This window comes from Perognathus longimembris, chromosome 7, assembly GCF_023159225.1.
Source record: "Perognathus longimembris pacificus isolate PPM17 chromosome 7, ASM2315922v1, whole genome shotgun sequence".
Taxonomy (NCBI): Eukaryota; Metazoa; Chordata; class Mammalia; order Rodentia; family Heteromyidae; genus Perognathus; species Perognathus longimembris.
Window position 1 is genome coordinate 69,569,048 of NC_063167.1, and position 16,545 is coordinate 69,585,592.

The 16,545-nt window shown below is 45.9% G+C and overlaps 2 protein-coding genes across 9 annotated transcripts in view; both read left to right on the forward strand.

The window, feature by feature from the left end:
• The window catches only part of Hipk1 (homeodomain interacting protein kinase 1), a 69,980-nt gene extending 59,733 nt beyond the window's left edge, over positions 1-10,247 (forward strand). For all 8 annotated transcript variants that reach the window (XM_048351812.1, XM_048351813.1, XM_048351814.1 and 5 more), the window contains 5 exons: positions 19-198; positions 842-1,045; positions 2,893-3,134; positions 4,604-4,734; positions 5,639-10,247. In XM_048351812.1, the coding sequence (XP_048207769.1) occupies positions 19-198; positions 842-1,045; positions 2,893-3,134; positions 4,604-4,734; positions 5,639-6,127 (1,246 nt within the window). In that variant the 3' untranslated portion in view covers positions 6,128-10,247. The remainder of the gene's footprint in view (positions 1-18; positions 199-841; positions 1,046-2,892; positions 3,135-4,603; positions 4,735-5,638) is intronic.
• A 1,200-nt stretch (positions 10,248-11,447) lies between these two features.
• On the forward strand, positions 11,448-14,478 carry Olfml3 (olfactomedin like 3). The gene is made up of 3 exons (XM_048351823.1): positions 11,448-12,304; positions 12,835-13,120; positions 13,504-14,478. The coding sequence occupies exons 1-3, from the start codon at positions 12,194-12,196 to the stop codon at positions 14,322-14,324; spliced, it is 1,218 nt and encodes a 405-aa protein (XP_048207780.1). The 5' UTR covers positions 11,448-12,193; the 3' UTR covers positions 14,325-14,478.
• Positions 14,479-16,545: the final 2,067 nt, after the last annotated feature.

Consider the following 16,545-nt stretch of genomic DNA (forward strand, 5'->3'; position numbering starts at 1 on the left):
TTCTTTTCCTTGGTATAGGAATGCCCACTCGCATGGCAACCAGTATAGCACCATCATGCAGCAGCCATCGTTGCTTGCTAACCATGTAACCCTGGCCACAGCTCAGCCTCTGAATGTCGGGGTTGCCCATGTTGTCAGACAACAGTCCAGTTCTCTCCCTTCCAAGAAGAATAAACAATCTGCTCCAGTCTCTTCCAAGTAAGTCTGTGTTAGAGCTGATAGTTAAAACTTTGCCAGATTCCAAGACAGGCTGTGTAACTCAGCAGTAGAGGGCTTGCCTAGCATATTCAAAAGCCCTGGGTTCAGTCCCCAGCACTTCAAGAAAACAAAATTTGCCAGTTTCAGACATCTGTTGTCCAGCATTTGGACTGTTGTGGTATAGATGCTTTTGGTCTGAATCTGCAAAGCACTTGGTGAATTGAGCAAGAGCTAGCTAGCTTCTTACATAAATGTGCACACCAAGTGTATCCTGTTTATAACCACTCTCTCGTGCACACCAGGTGTGTCCTATTTCTTGCTGCCATTTTTAATCCAGGCCACTTTTATGACGTTTTTGTTCCCTGCCCACCTTAGAGTGAAGTTCAAACCTGGGGTAAAGGCCCACAAACATAAAATTTCCTCTGTGTGTGTGTGTTTTTTTTTTTTCTCCTTCCATTTTTTCCTCTTGTCCCTGGAAACTATAATCAGAGTAGTTAATTTATTATCAGAACCTTTATAGTTGTGGGCTAGCTTAATGGCTATGTAGAAAAGAATCTGAGCAAATTAGGGAACAGTCTAGGGAAAAGATGTGCAATTTGAGGGCCTAGGATTGAATAGTGTTCATTTGTAAACTTTTCCACAGACCCGCTGTGGATGTTCTGCCTTCCCAAGGCTGTTCCTTGGCTGGGGGCAGTCCTCTCCGCACTACATCTTACCATTCCCTCGTCCCTGTCCAAGATCAGCATCAGCCAATAGTCATTCCAGACACTCCCAGCCCCCCTGTGAGTGTTATCACCATCCGCAGTGATACTGATGAGGAAGAGGACGGCAAGTACAAGCCCAGTAGGTAAGATACCTGCCGGTTGTCTCCACTGTCTTTTTACAGGGACAAAGACAAAAAGGTATTTTGGCCAAGTACTGGTGACTCATACCTGCTAGCTTCTCAGGAAGCTGAGATATGAGGATCACAATTTGAAGCCAGATTGGGCAGATAAAAATCTATGAGATTCTTTTATCCAGTTAACCTTCAAAACACTGGAAATAGAGGTGTGATTCAAGTGATAGAGTGCCAGCCTTGAGCAAAAGAAGCCTAGCAAGAACACAGGCCCTATGTTCAAGCTCCATTGTATACAAACACACACACACACACACACACACACACACACACGTATTTTGGAAGCAAGATCTTCAGTAAGTCAGTCTAAAACACTTAAGTTCCTGTAGCTAAGCCTTGCCAACTTTCCTATAATGTTTTAAACCCTCATCATTACATAGAGAGAGGGGGTTATATGAAATTGATGGATTACTCTGCCTTGAAATTCACATTGTGCTGCTGCAGCCATGATCCTTGCCTTTAAGGAGCTTTATAGTCTAAAAACAAATATAATACAGAAGCATTGAAACAACAGTTAATTAGAATAGGTAGGTAGGTAAGGGATTATTTGAGACTTTCCTTAATCTGAAAAGGCCTCTCTGGAAGAAGCGTAACTTGAAGTACGATTGCCTTCTCTTGTGTAGGCTGAAAGTGGAAGACTTTGAGCACCATGTCCTTTCCTTCTACTCATTCCTTAGTGCAGGTCCACAACTAAGCAGTTTCCAAAAGAGTACAAGAAAGCCTAAGGCCTGGGACCCACACTCTCTCTCAGTGTGAGGCCCAGTCAGTTGCCTTGATTGAATGTACTTTCCACAGGGCTTTCAAAGTTAGACATAGCCTAACATAACCTTTTACCTGAGAAGATAAGGTTCACACATGAAAGTCACCTTGGACCCAGGTGCTAATAATGGCTCATGCCTTTAATCCTAGCTACTCTGGGAGATGAGATACGAGGATTGGGGCTGGGGATATAGCCTAGTGACAAGAGTGCTTGCCTCGTATACATGAAGCCCTGGGTTCGATTCCCTAGCACCACATATACAGAAAATGGCCAGAAGTGGCGCTCTGACTCAAGTGGCAGAGTGCTAGCCTTGAGCAAAAAGAAACCAGGGACAGTGCTCAGGCCCTGAGTCCAAGGCCCAGGACTGGCAAAAAAAAAAAAAAAAAAAGAGATACGAGGATTGCAGTCAAAGCCAGCCCAAACAGAAGTCTCTGGGACTATTTATCTCCAATTAAAGTAAATAAACTTAGGATATAGCAAAGTAAACTTTACATACGACTGAAGTCATATAAATGAATTTTTAAAGAGTACATTTAGATTAGTCTTTTAGTTCAAAAGGGTGATGTATAGGATGGTGGCTTGAAAAAACTAAGTTTTGAAAAAGTGGTCATTAAGTTAAACTGATTTGGGGAAGAGGAAAGTCAACTCTCCATTGTAGGAATGTGGCTCAGTAGCAGCAAACATTGGGCCTAATTACTTTCACAAAAGCCAGCTGTACTAAAAAGAGCTAAAAGGAATAAGGCAAGAGTCAGTGAAGGAACCTTTTATCAGCAAATGAATGGTAAGGCTAGGCATGGTAGCACACACCTGTGCATGGTAGCACACAGATGAGGACATGCCTCGGTGTTCTCTTCTGCAATGGGGACCATAGTCCCCATTGCTGTGGAATATGTAGATGTGTAAGAATAGCACCTGGGTACTTGATAGACACCTAACTTACTACTGCTTTTATTATCATCATCCTTGCCAGAGACCATGGAAAGATGTCTGCAAAACCTAAAAAGGGCAGTTGAATTTTCATGCATTTTCTTCTCCTCAGCTCTGGCCTGAAGCCGAGGTCTAATGTCATCAGTTATGTTACTGTCAATGACTCTCCAGACTCTGATTCATCTTTGAGCAGCCCATACTCCACTGATCCCCTGAGCACTCTCCAGGGCAATAGTGGACCACTTCTGGAAGGGCCCGGCAGAGTTGTGGCGGATGGCACTGGTGCCCGTACCATTATTGTGCCTCCCCTGAAAACTCAGCCTGGTGACTGCACTGTAGCAACCCAGGCCTCAGGTAAGTGCTGTCCACACAACTAGAGGTGAAGTCTCTTTGTTGCATGCATGCTTCATATTTTCATTGTACCTTGCATGCATGCTTCATATTTTCATTGTACCTTAGGCCAGGGATTGGGACCAGTGACATAAATATCCCCTAGGAGTACATCATTCAGAAATCCTATTCACTGAGGTATAGGATTATTTTTTTGCCATCCATTTTTCTTCCTACATTTATTTTGCTTAGACATAAAAGTGAGATTGTATTTGTTATCAGCATAGTGTCTCAAACACATTCAGTGCTGTGTTGTATAGTAGCAAGAGTTAGCAGGCAAATTAGCCTTAGCACAAGTGACTTGATGTTGGCAATCAAGAAGATAGAACTTTAAAAAGTCTACAAAAGTGCTTGGGAATACAGTATGTCCTTTAAATTTCTTTTTTAAAAAATCATCCAATGTCACAGCAGTGATACATTTTTGTTGGTTTTATTATTAACCAGATTGCTTCCACCTTTTTTATTCTGTTGGATACTAGGTGTAGGCTTCCATCTGGGTAATACTGGCTGTAGTAGCAATCCTGGATTTCTGTAGCTTAACAAAACAGAAATTTACTTTTTACTCATGTGAATGTTTCTGGTTGATAGACCTGGAGGTATGTTAGGACCAGTCAGGAGAAGGAAGGCAGCACCTATAACCTCTTCAGACTGGAAATCGCTCTATAAGAAGGCCAGGAAACATGGCCTTTCCAAGTGGCTGCATCCAGTGGCAGTGTTTACTCCCAAGAGGGAGGGATGGTTTTTGGTAGCAGTAAAACTATTGTAGTCATGATGTCACTGCCATGGGGAAAATGGAGCTCTAAATTATAGGGGTATTATGTTAAGGCTCCCTGTGGTTCACCTCAGAAATAGCTGACTGTCTCATTGAGGACAAGGTAGAACTTCTTGATGCCAGGCTTGTGAATATAATTATTAGGTCTTCTGTCCATTTTGGGGCCTAAAGAATTATAGGCTAGCTCACAAGTCACTACATAAATGTGCTTCAATTTTTCTGCTGGGAACATGGAAGCAAAATTTTGTGTTCAACTCTCCTGTAATTTCTTGAATTTGAAGGCAGTAAATACTAATAGAATCTTGTGTCTTTAAACCCTTTTTGACATTTAAATATCCTAAGAATTACCAATGGCATTGTCATGTTTAACTAGTTTAATACCATCCTGCATAAAACTAGAGCACGTAGGGAATAGGACTTTTATTTCCAATGGTTCCTTTTATGTAACAGGAAATTAGATCCTGTCTACTCAAGTAACCTTGTGAGGAGCCTGTTATAGCACAGCAGTGAATGGTAACAGCTCTCTTCTTCTGGTATAAGTGTGATGGAAGAAGTAAGACCTATTCGAGCTTGTAACTTCCAGACTCTGTGTAGATAGATGTTGGGTAATTTGATGCCATATGAGGTTAGATGGGTAATACTAAACCCTGACCCTTTACAGGTCTCCTAAGCAGTAAGACCAAGCCAGTGGCCTCCGTGAGCGGGCAGTCATCTGGATGCTGTGTCACCCCCACAGGCTACCGGGCTCAACGTGGGGGAACTGGTGCAGCGCAGCCACTCAACCTTAGCCAGGTAAGCGCTAGGGGCTGCTGCCTTCTGTTTGCATTCTCCCCTGTTACCACTCTCTGGAGGACCCTGCTCCTGACTACGCTGCTGAATAAAGCCAAATGATGCTCTTTTTGTGTCCAACCATTTGGTATTTTATGGCCTGTGTCATATCTGCATGCGTGTGTGTGTGTATTTGTCTCCTCATTTGACCTGTGTTTGTGAGGCACATTCCAGTTTTTCCATTAGACTTCCCTTGGATAGCCTGGATAGAAATGTGAGTTGAGACAGCAGAAGCATTTTGGCTACTCAACTGGTCCTAATCCTGCCCATTGCTAAAGCCCAGGGCTTGCCCCATGTCCGCCAGAGTAGCTTCACTATGGATCAGGGGTCATGGCATCCCATGGTGTGCACTCTGCTCTGTATAACAGCATCGGCATGAGGTAACTGAGACACAGGAGAGCTAAGTGAGAGCTCCCATCAGTGCATGTGTTTCAGACTTTGAATTTCCAGAGGATCATGAAGTTAGAGGAGAGCACAAAGAAAACAATGGCAAGAAAGAAGGGTTAGAGAAAAGCAAAAACCACTGGCAGGGTGAGTTGCAGAAACAGGCAACCCTGTCCATGTATGAACCCCATCCATAGATGAACCCCGTCTTTGTATGAACCCCATTCATGTATGAGCTCTATCTTTTTGAACTCCATCTGTGTATAAACTCTTGGTTCTCCCCTTCCTCTGTCATGCTTCTGTCTGAGCTGGGTCATGTTCTCCAAGAGCAGAGGGATGGGTGGCTATGTCTGACAGCATTCATTGCCAGTCTGAGAGATCCTGTGCTGAGGCAGTCCAGAAACTGTCAGAGCCAACTCTTGGCCTTTGGGTCCCTGAACCAGAATGACCTCAAGATTCCTTCTTCCCTTCTTCCTCCTTCCAGAACCAGCAGTCGTCATCAGCTCCATCTTCGCAGGAGAGAAGTGGCCACCCCGCTCCCCGCAGGCAGCAGGCATTTGTGGCCCCACTCTCCCAAGCCCCCTACGCCTTTCAGCATGGCAGCCCACTGCACTCGACTGGTCACCCACATCTGGCCCCTGCCCCTGCTCCCCTGCCAAGCCAGCCTCACCTCTACACATATGCTGCCCCCACCTCTGCAGCTGCATTGGGCACCACAGGCTCCATTGCTCACCTTTTCTCCCCACAGGGCTCCTCAAGGCATGCTGCGGCCTATAGCACCCACCCAAGCACCCTGGTGCACCAGGTCCCTGTCAGTGTCGGGCCCAGCCTCCTCACTTCTGCCAGTGTGGCCCCCACTCAGTACCAACATCAGTTTGCCACCCAGTCCTACATCGGGTCCTCCCGAGGCTCAACAATTTTTGCTGGATACCCGCTGAGCCCTACCAAGATCAGCCAGTTTTCTTATTTGTAGTTGGGTGTGCATGAGGGAGGAGGGCTCACATCCGCCTGCACCTGGCCCTGAGCTCTGAACAGCTGGCCACGGCCCCTTTCCTTCTCTCGTAGCTCCGCAGCTAGCAGCTCATTCTGCAGAGCCACGGCACAGAAGGCTTTTCTCTGGGAACCCGTCTTCGTGTTGACTGCGTTGTTGTAGTCTCCCAAAGTCTGCCCTGTTTTTTAATTCTTTATTTTTGTGACAGCACTTTTGGTATTTAGAAGAGCTCAGAAGCCCATCTTCTGCAGTTACCAAGGAAGAGAGATAACGCCCAAATTATCCTCTGAAAAATGTTTGCTCTCTTCCACCTGACTTCTGTAAATGATTTTAAAAACAAGTGAGGCCTCTCTTATTTAACTTTGTTTTATTGTGATAGCTGGCCAGAAGGAAAACACTGAGCTGGCATCTGGTGACAAACAAGAAAGGTCATTACTTCTTGTTTGCTTATTTTATTTTAAAAACAGCTCATGCAAGTGTATGTTATATCATTGGTCATTTTTCCTTGAGTGTAAGTTTATGGAGCTTTTAAACTTAAAACTTTTCAATTTTGTTTCCATGTTGCATTATGCTTAATGGACACTTGTTTTTATGTTTTGCAAAATTGGTTGAGTATTGAGATCGCTCTTGTGTTCATTACAAAGTGGTGTTGGAAAAGTAGTTCGCCATTTACTCATTGTGAGAGAATCTATCACCATGAGGACACCACATATTGTCTTTAAATGAAGCACCATGAATTCTTTTTAAGTTTATTTTTTAAATTCCTGATTCAATTAAAGTTTTATTACTAACAAAGCCATTCAGGTGTTTTTTTAGTGTAAGGTAGCAGTTGTTTTACTTCATGCAAGATCTATTTATTGCAAGACATGGGCCTTGGTGAGCCTTGTCTTCAGATGGTTGCCCTCAATGAGCCTTGCCAAAAGATATGAATTTTCAATAATACATCTCTGCTTTCTTCGTCTCTCTCTTCTCTTTTATGTGACTTATTTGGGGGAGAAAGCTAAAGAATTTGAAATCAGATGCAAATGTCATGTATGGCTTTTATACTTCAAAGTTGCTTCCTTCGTATGCCAGCAGCAAACTGAATGCTCTCTTATTAAGACTTCTATAATAAGTGCATGTAGGAATTGCAAAAAAATATTTTAAAAGTTTATTACTGGATTTAAAAATATTTTAGAAGTTTTGTAATGGTGGTGTTTTAATATTTTGCATAATTAAATGTGTACATAATTGATTAGAAAAATATAACAATTTTTCCTGCTAACCCCAAATGTTATTTGTAATCAAATGTGTAGTGATTACACTTGAATTGTGTACTTAGTATGTATCTGATCCTCCAGTGTTACCCTAAAGGTGGAATTAATGTCTCCATTGTATTTAAACCAAAATGAACTGATATTTGTTGGAATGTATGTGAACTAATTGCAATTATATAGAGCATATTACTGTAGTGCTGGATGAGCAGGGGCATTGCCTGCAAGGAGAGGAGACCTTTGGAGTTGTTTTGCACAGGTGTGTCTGGTGAGGGGTTGTTCAGTATGCGTCTCTCCCTTCCCTTTCTCCTCCCCATATTGTAGTGCCTTATATGATAATGTAGTGGTTAATAGCGTTTACAGTGAGCTTGCCTTAGGATGGACCAGCAAGCCCCCGTGGACCCTAAGCTGTTGAGCTGTTCCCTGGGATTTATCAGAAAGAACAGAACTGTTGTATAAAAGTATTGTTCTTTGGTTTCCTCCTGATATAGCAGAATAAAAACAGCTTTTCTTGTGTACTGCCACTTCTGCCCCTTCTATCTTGGACTCTCAGCTGTGTTCTCACAGAAGCATTTTCCCAGGTGGCTCTCACTGCATTGCTACTTTGCTTCTGTGAGAATTCAGGAAGCAGATGAGAGAAGTCAAGCCAATATTGAATATGCATCTTTTAAAGTATGTGCAATCACTTGGAATGAGATCCTCTTTTCCTTTTCCTGTGTGGTAGTTCTTTCTGCAAGTAGTTCACATTGCTAGTCAAATATTTGCTTGTTGAGAAAAAAACATGTAACAGATGTGTTTATACCAAAGAGCCTATTGTATTGCTTACTGTGTCCCATACTGTGAGGAGGAGTTTTGTGGTGCTTCTGGTGGCAAGAGACTCACGGGTGTTTCTTCATCAGTGAAGAATATTAAGAAGGACCCAAAGCCTGTTGAGTCATTAAGGCTTTTGAGGTTTCTTTGTGACAACTTGTATATTCGTGGGGCCCTTCCAGCTGTGAGTTATTGTTCTAGTTAGCTCACCATTGATCTGGGTGAAGCAGAAGGGGTGGGGGGGTGGAATTTGGGGGAGGAAGATGAGCCCTGAGACACAGGTGTGTTCCATCTGAGCTGAAGATGAGACCTGAGGGGTAAGTCCAGGACTGGCTCTGTGCTGAGATGGTGATAGAAGGTGCAGGATGGAGACAGGAGATTTCTTGGAGCCTGGTTGGCATGCTCTGTACCAGGCTGAACACTGAGGAGTGGTAGGTGTATTCAGAGTTTCTTCACTGTGGGGAGCAAGGGCTTCCTGATGGGACAGGTAGTCTGTATTGCCTACCAGAAATATGTTGCATTTTCTGTTAATTTTTAGAAAGTATGTGTTCAGCACTCTATTTGGTCAGGTTAGCCAAGCAGTTTGTGTAGTTTGACACTGGTATTATTCAGTTTTCCAGGCAGCATCTTCATGTTATCTCTTGCCCCTCCCACCCCCTTTTTCCGAAGCACATTCTAATTGTCTTGTTTAAATGCAGGTCTAGTTTCCACCATTTTTTTGTTGTTTTGTACCTTTCCTCATCAAAGGACAGGATTTGTTGTTTTTGTAAGAAGTGAGATGCAGGGAACAAACAAATCTTCACCTCTGACCCTGATCCAATAGGCAGACATCATTTAAGATAGGGCAAAATGAAGATGATGCCCCCAGAGCTTGGATCACTACGGTGGTCATCTGACTAGCAGTGCAAGAGCTTCTAATTCTCTGCTTATTGACATCTCAGGTGTCTGCTGTATGTTTGTGTGTTCCGTACAGCTTTGGATTCTATGCCTGGAGCTTATATGAACATCACTCACCCTTTTGGGCCTGTGAATGTAGTGAGCAGCTAGCCTGGGTCAGCATGGCTGATCTCAAAGCAGATTAAGGTGTTGAGACCTCTCTGAACTTGTATTTCCAGTGAGGGGACATGTGGAAGGGTTTAGTAGAGCCATCCAGGCCCTCTGGGACATTTAATCACTCCAGTGTTTTTAATAACTCCCAAGGAGGTCTTGCTGTTGAGTTGAGCTGAAATGGCAGCCCAGGAATAAGAACCCCATTTAATCAATTCTGGCCATCCTGAGCCTGCTTCTGTGATTGCTTGCTTGCCCATCATTGTCCATCAGAGGGGCCACGCTTGGCTGTCCTGAGCCAAGCAAGCAGCACAGCAGCAGGTTTTACTTCGCATTATTAGGCAGAAACCCACTGTAGAGATGGTTTGTTTTATGATAGGAAATGAGTTTGCCTCCCAGTGATAGAAGTGGCCCAAGCCTGCTTCCTATTTTGATTTTTTTTTAACTGATGGATGGTGCCGCATGTGTACATGGTTGTTTGTTGCTAAACTTTATATAATGTGTGGTTTCAATTCAGCTTGAAAAATCTCACTCCATGTAGCAGTACATTATATGTACATTATATGTAACGTTAGTATTACTGCTTTGAATCCTTGGTATTGCAATGGAATTCCTACTTTATTATATGTATTTGATATGCTAGTTATTGTGTGTGATTTAAAGTTCTTTTGCTTTCTCTCTTTTCTGGTGTGAGCTTCCTTTTACAACAAGCCTCTAGAAACAGAGTTTCTGAGAATGACTGAGCTGTGTTTGTAATGCAGATGTACTTAGGGAGTATGTAAAATAATCATTTTAACAAAAGAAATAGATATTTAAAATTTAATACTAACTACGGGGGAAAGGGTCCATTGTGTAAAACATAGTTTATCTTTGGATTCAATGTTTGTCTTTGGTTTTACAAAGTAGCTTGTATTTTCAGTATTTTCTACATAATATGGTAAAATGTAGAGCAATTGCAATGCATCAATAAAATGGGTAAATTTTCTGATTCATGTGATTGTTTTTACTTCTGCTTTAAGGGGTGCAAAAGGGATAAACAGATGACACTTTTGGAGTGGTTAAACACATTGCATTTGCACATCAGCAGGACATTGTCGATTATACAGATTTCCATAAGGGAAATTAGTATTAGGTAGGAAATACTTCCTGAGTAGTAAGGAGTGTCCTGGGCCCTTGCCGAATGACCCTCTGATTTTGACCCTTTGAAATAGAGACCAAGGAGGTAACCAAACTTTTTCCCACCTTGTTGCAGCAAGCATCTAAAATAACAATGCAAGCAAGAGTCACCCAGGAAGACACCACTGCTCGCTTCCTGGTAATGGCAGAGTAAAGGGACTGTGACATCCTTTTGTGGAGAAGACCCTCCCCCCCCCCCAGATTTCTCTTGATTTTATTTATTCATTCATTCATTCATTTATTTTGCCAGTCCTGGGGCTTGAACTCAGGGCCTGGGCATTCTCTCTGAGCTTCTTTTGCTCAAGGTTAACATTCTACCACTCAAGCCACAGCACCACTCCCATTTTTTCTGTGTATGTGATGCTGAGGATTTGAACCCATGGCTTTATGCATACTAGGCAAGCACTCTACCACTAAGCCACATTCCCAACCCCTCTTGATTTTTCTAAAGTGAGCACAATGGCTCCTGATAAAGAGAAGGCATTTGCCTACAGTAGTCACTGCAGATCTCTAAATCTCTTATTTTTGACATCAAGTCCATCATATGAACAGGGCCAAACCCATTCATTTTGGGCCTCTGCAGCCTTAGTTGGAATATTGAAGTGAGCCCCTCTTAGGACCACCTTTTGCTCAGTAGGCTGCTTTCTCCCAGTAACAGGAAGGTCAGAATAGATTTGATTTGCACTATAGCATGAAGATTTTTCATACCTCAACCCCCAAATAAATGAATATAAGTTGGTACAGACCAATGGAGGTTTGTAATTTTGGTACAAGAGTATCTGGAGAGACTGTCAGCCTTGCCTCTGCATCATCAAAAGTGAATCTACTCAGTATTGGGCTGGGCTTTTTTGTTTTTTGGTCAGTCATGGGGCTTAAACTCAGGTGGGATCTCTGATTTCTTTTGCTCAAGGCAAGTGCTCTACCACTTTGAGCCACAGCTTTGCTTCTGGTTTGGAGGTGGTTAATTGGAGATAAGAGTCTTATCAATTTCCTGCCCAGTCTGACTTTGAATCATGATCCTCAATCTCAGCCTCCTGAGTAGCTAGGATTACAGGTGTCAGCCTGGCTTGACTTTTTTAATCTGTTGCAGTCTCCTTGGTCTAAATCAGAGAGATTGGCATAGGCTCTTAAAGAAATTGTGAAATCTGTAGGAAATTACATTTTAGTAACTAAACAAGCCCCTGTAAATGCAATCCACTTGGTTGAGTGCTTTGTTGAAATTTTCCATTTGGGGTAAAGTTTAAGCCTTGGTTTAGTCAGGTGATAGCACCAAGTGGTCGGCACAAGATGGCACCAGTGAGCTATAAAAGGTCTACTTCCCTTTGGCCTTCCAATCTTCCAGCTTCAAGTCAGAAAAATCTGTTGTATTACTGCTGGAAAGGGAAATGGTGAAGGGTGCCAGCTCAGAGCCTTCTCAAGCAGGGTTGTTTTCCCAGGGGTCCTCTGGTGTCTCTACCTCTCAAAGCCTGTCCCTTTCCTGTATGGCTGACTGCCCAGCCTCTGCCTTCCATGCTACAGTCCTCTCCTGAGGAGCCAGAGGCCCAGATTGGAGGTGGTTAAGGCTTTGGCTCCCATGCTTGGGGGCCATCTGTGTTTGATCAGGCCAGGCTGGAGGAGGGGTGGGGGTTGTAAAGAGACTGAAAACATTCCAGAGGAGTGAGACCCAGAGATCAGAAAGGAAGGCCCGCCCACCCCGCCTCCAAAGCCAAGCACAGGCCTGAAGGAAGAGCCCACACTCCTCTGGCCCCACTTCCAGGCAGCCATGGCGCGCTTCTCTCCAGTCCTCCTCCTGCTCCTGCTGTGGTCCGAGCCCCTCAGAGGACAGCAGCACCACCTTGTGGAGTACATGGAACGCCGGCTCGCTGCCTTAGAGGTGAGGGGCTCCCCTCCTGTTCCACATCCTGGGTCAGGGCTCTGAGAATCCTGGACAATTCTGCCCTTTACAAGGGTCCCCATCCCCCCCACAGCAGTTCCAGACCTTGCCTGGCTGGGGAGAGGAGACATGGGGGTGGGGGTGGGAGCGACTGTTTTGTTGGAATTTCTCTGAGAAGCTGCAACTTCTAGCTCTGCACCCTTTAACAGTCTGAAGTACTTAGCCCCACGATTTCCAAGAGGAGATTTGTATAATGGAAGAGAACCCTCTGAACTGCTGCACCATGGCCCTGCTCAGAGGGAACACAATCTGAAGGACACTGACCTAGATGAACCTGAGCCTGCCTCCTGTACATTTAGCACCTCTGGACACCTGGTTACTGTAGGGTGGAAGGGCTTGGCTGAGTTGGTTCCTCTTCCTGTTCCTGGCCCCAGTTGGGCCTCCCTGCTTAGGAGTTGTAGCCTATAGTCTCAAAGCCCTGCTTCCCTTCTCTGATCTCCCTCTTCCCTCCCGGTCTTCCTCCCCTTCAGGAGCGCCTGGCCCAGTGCCAGGACCAGAGCAGCAGGCATGCTGCTGAGCTGCGGGACTTCAAGAACAAGATGCTGCCACTGTTGGAGGTGGCAGAAAAGGAACGGGAGGCACTCAGAACGGAGGCTGACACTATCTCGGGGCGAGTGGACCGCCTTGAGCGGGAGGTGGACTATCTAGAGACTCAGAACCCAGCCCCTCCTTGTGTAGACCTCCATGAGAAGGTGACTGAAGGCCCAGGGGCCAAAGGCAAGAGCCGGAGAAATGAGAAATACGACATAGTGACTGGTTAGTGATGCACTCAGAATCTGGAGTTTTCTTTTTTGGATCCTTAAGTTTCTTCTTTGTCTTAGGCCAGTGTAACTCTATCTTCTAGAACCCATTTGAGGTAAATGTCTGTCCATGAAGAAAGGTTCCTGGGGCTGCAGGTGTGGCTTAGTGGTTGAGTGCTTGGTTTGTGCAAGGCCCTGGGTTTTATCCCTGACACTCAAAGGGGAAAGTTTTTAGGGGCCCCCTAGGGCACTTGATGCCCCCTCTCAGTCCTCCACAAAAATGGAGGTACCCACAGGGCAATGCCCACTTTCTTCCAGATAGGTAGTCCTCTGGTCCTCAGGAGTTCCCACCATAGGCATCTGACTTACCCACCTTCCCTTACTTTTCTCCTGCACCAGATTGTGACTACACAGTGGCCCAAGTGAGGTCAATGAAGATCCTGAAGAGGTTTGGAGGTCCTGCAGGCACATGGACCAAGGACCCCCTAGGACCAGCAGAGAAGATCTATGTGTTAGATGGGACCCAGAATGACACAGCCTTGGTCTTCCCAAGGCTCCGTGACTTCACCCTTACCATGGCTGCCCGGAAGGCTTCCCGAATCCGGGTGCCCTTCCCCTGGGTAGGCACAGGGCAGCTGGTGTATGGTGGGTTCCTTTATTATGCCCGGAGACCTCCGGGAGGACCTGGAGGCGCGGATGATCTGGAGAATACTTTACAGCTCATCAAGTTCCACCTGGCAAACCGAACTGTGGTGGACAGCTCGGTCTTCCCTGCAGAAGGATTGATCCCCCCATATGTGCTCTCAGCAGACACCTACATTGACCTGGCAGCCGATGAGGAGGGCCTGTGGGCCGTTTATGCCACCCAGGAGGATGCCAGGCACTTGTGTCTAGCCAAGTTAGATCCACAGACCCTGGACACAGAGCAGCAGTGGGACACACCATGTCCCAGAGAGAATGCTGAGGCTGCCTTTGTCATCTGTGGGACCTTATATGTCGTCTACAACACCCGCCCTGCCAGCCGGGCCCGCATTCAGTGCGCTTTTGATGCCAGTGGTACCCTGACACCTGAGCGGGCAACTCTCTCCTACTTTCCCCGTCGATATGGTGCCCACGCCAGCCTCCGCTATAACCCTCGCGAGCGCCAGCTCTACGCCTGGGATGATGGCTACCAACTTGTCTATAAGTTGGAGATGAGGAAGAAAGAGGAGGAGGTCTAGCCTTATTTCTTTGAAGCTCTTATCCCTACACATTTTCATTCCTGCTAGATTTCCTGCTGCTCATTCATCAAATATAGGCAAGTTGTGACTCCAATCCCCTACTTAAAAAAAAAAAAAATTGCACCTGAATTTTTTGTTTTGTTTTTGTTTTTAGTGCTGGTACTGGGCTCTTTACTTGGCACTTTTGTTCAAGGCTGGTGCTATACCACTTGAGCCACAGCTCCACTTCTGGCCTTTTGCTGGTTAATTGAAGATGAATCTCATAGACTTTTTCTGCCTGGACTGGCTTCAAATTGAGATCCTCAGATCTTAACCTCCTGAGTGGCTAGGATTGCAGGTGTGAGCCACGATGTCAAGTGGCAACTGAATTATGCTTTCATATGGAACTCCAGATTTTGAGGCATTCATTCTATTAGAGCTAAATCAGTAACCCCTGAATGTTCACTCCTGCCCCATGACACCAGGTTTTAGCCCTAGAAATAGCTCAGACTTGGAGCTATGAGCCTCCAATGGGGACAACCCCAGGCAATAGCCACCAGTATTCTTTACAACCCAGGGCAGGACCCAGAGGTAACTGCCCCTCCATGACCCCTCCACTATTTGAAGGGTGGGGCTTTCTCCACATTTTTGTGTAGCAACATTTTGCATTAAAGGGAAAACCTACCTCTCCTCTGTGTGTGTGGCCCTTGGGTCAGATTTCCTCCACCACCGCCTGTGTGAGGGCCTTGGCTGTCTTTGTGGAGAGAGCTGGGCCTTCTCTAGTCACAGACTTGCCCAGGAGGCAGTGGGAAGCAGCCAAGGCCTGCCTTCTCCACACCCGCTGTCCCCCATACCTCCAATGGCACTGAGCTCTGGCTGCAAGATGTGGTCCTGGAGCATGCTGCCAATTCTCACCACATTTTGAACCAAGAAAAAAATGGAACTTGCTAGCTTTGAAGCCTGTTTTTGGAACTGGAGTAGAGCTTACAAATGTTCTTAGTGAGAACTTTCGTGTGTCACCTCTGAAGTGGGTTCTGTCCCCAGTCCAAATCCTGGCTTCCACCTCCAGCCTGCCTCCTTGCCAGGCAGGTTGTACAATCTTGGGTCAGTGAAGCTCTGATTTTCTTGCTGTCAGTGGCTGTGGTTTGGGCCCAGAAGAAGGGCAGTGACCAGCCCAGATGTAGTCCAACACATCCCCACTTTTTCTCCTCTCCACTCCTCCACAGTCCTGGAAACTGGTTGAAATCCACCTCAGGGTCCTGGCAACTGAACACTTCTGTCCTAGGCCTCTGGGCTGGGGCTCTGGCCAGCTGGGGAGAGTGGGGAAGCTAAAAGGCCATGAGGAGGCTCCGGCTTTGGACTCTGCTGGTCTTTGCTCCAGTCCTCCACCCGACCTCATCCTTGAGCTCAGCCTGTGGGAGCAGAGCTGGCCTTTGGACTAAAACCCTGCTCCAAGGCACTTTACCTCAGGCAGCCAGGAGCCTGTGTGGTTATTTAGGGGCATGAGGAGGTGCTGGCTTCCTTCCACACACAGATGGGTGGATCTGGCAGGGCCTGTGATCTACCTTTTGTCTTCCTTTCTTCTCTCCTCAAACAGAGCTGCTCCTGACATAGGCTGGTGGGGAAGGAAAGAATGGCAAAGAAGCACCTCACAAAGGCACTATTGTAGGGAGCCTGGGGTGGGTAGGGCTCCCTCCCATTCAACCCTCTTTAATGTGTGGCTGGCAACAGTAATCACCGCCTGCCAGCCTGCTGCCCACGGAACATCTGGCTCCTTCCAGCACAGGGTGTGTGAGGAAGGGCGTGGATGAGTTGTCAGTGCAGGCCTGGAGAGCTGGGTCCAGCGTGAGGGCCTGCAGTGTGGCATTAGGATAGTGTGCTTTCACACGTGTGCTCATGATGTGCGCGTGGCAAGGGTGTTTGTCTCCTCTGTGCTTGGGTCTGGCAGGAAGCCCCTAGAGGGTGGCTCCGTGGCTGTGGTATTTTTGGACTAAACTAGCTATTGGATGACTGACGAGATGGAGTAACTCTAGACTGTGTATAATGACATTGGTGCAAGGCAAGGTTTTTTTGTTTGTACCAGTTCAAATTCAGCCTTGTGTTCTTGCTTATTTTTTCCACCCAAGGCTGGCACTCTACCACTTGAGCCACAGCTCCACTTGCATATTTTTGTTCGTTGATTGGAGATATGAGTCCCACAGACTTTCCTTCCCAGGCTGGCTTCAAACCTCAATCCTCAGAT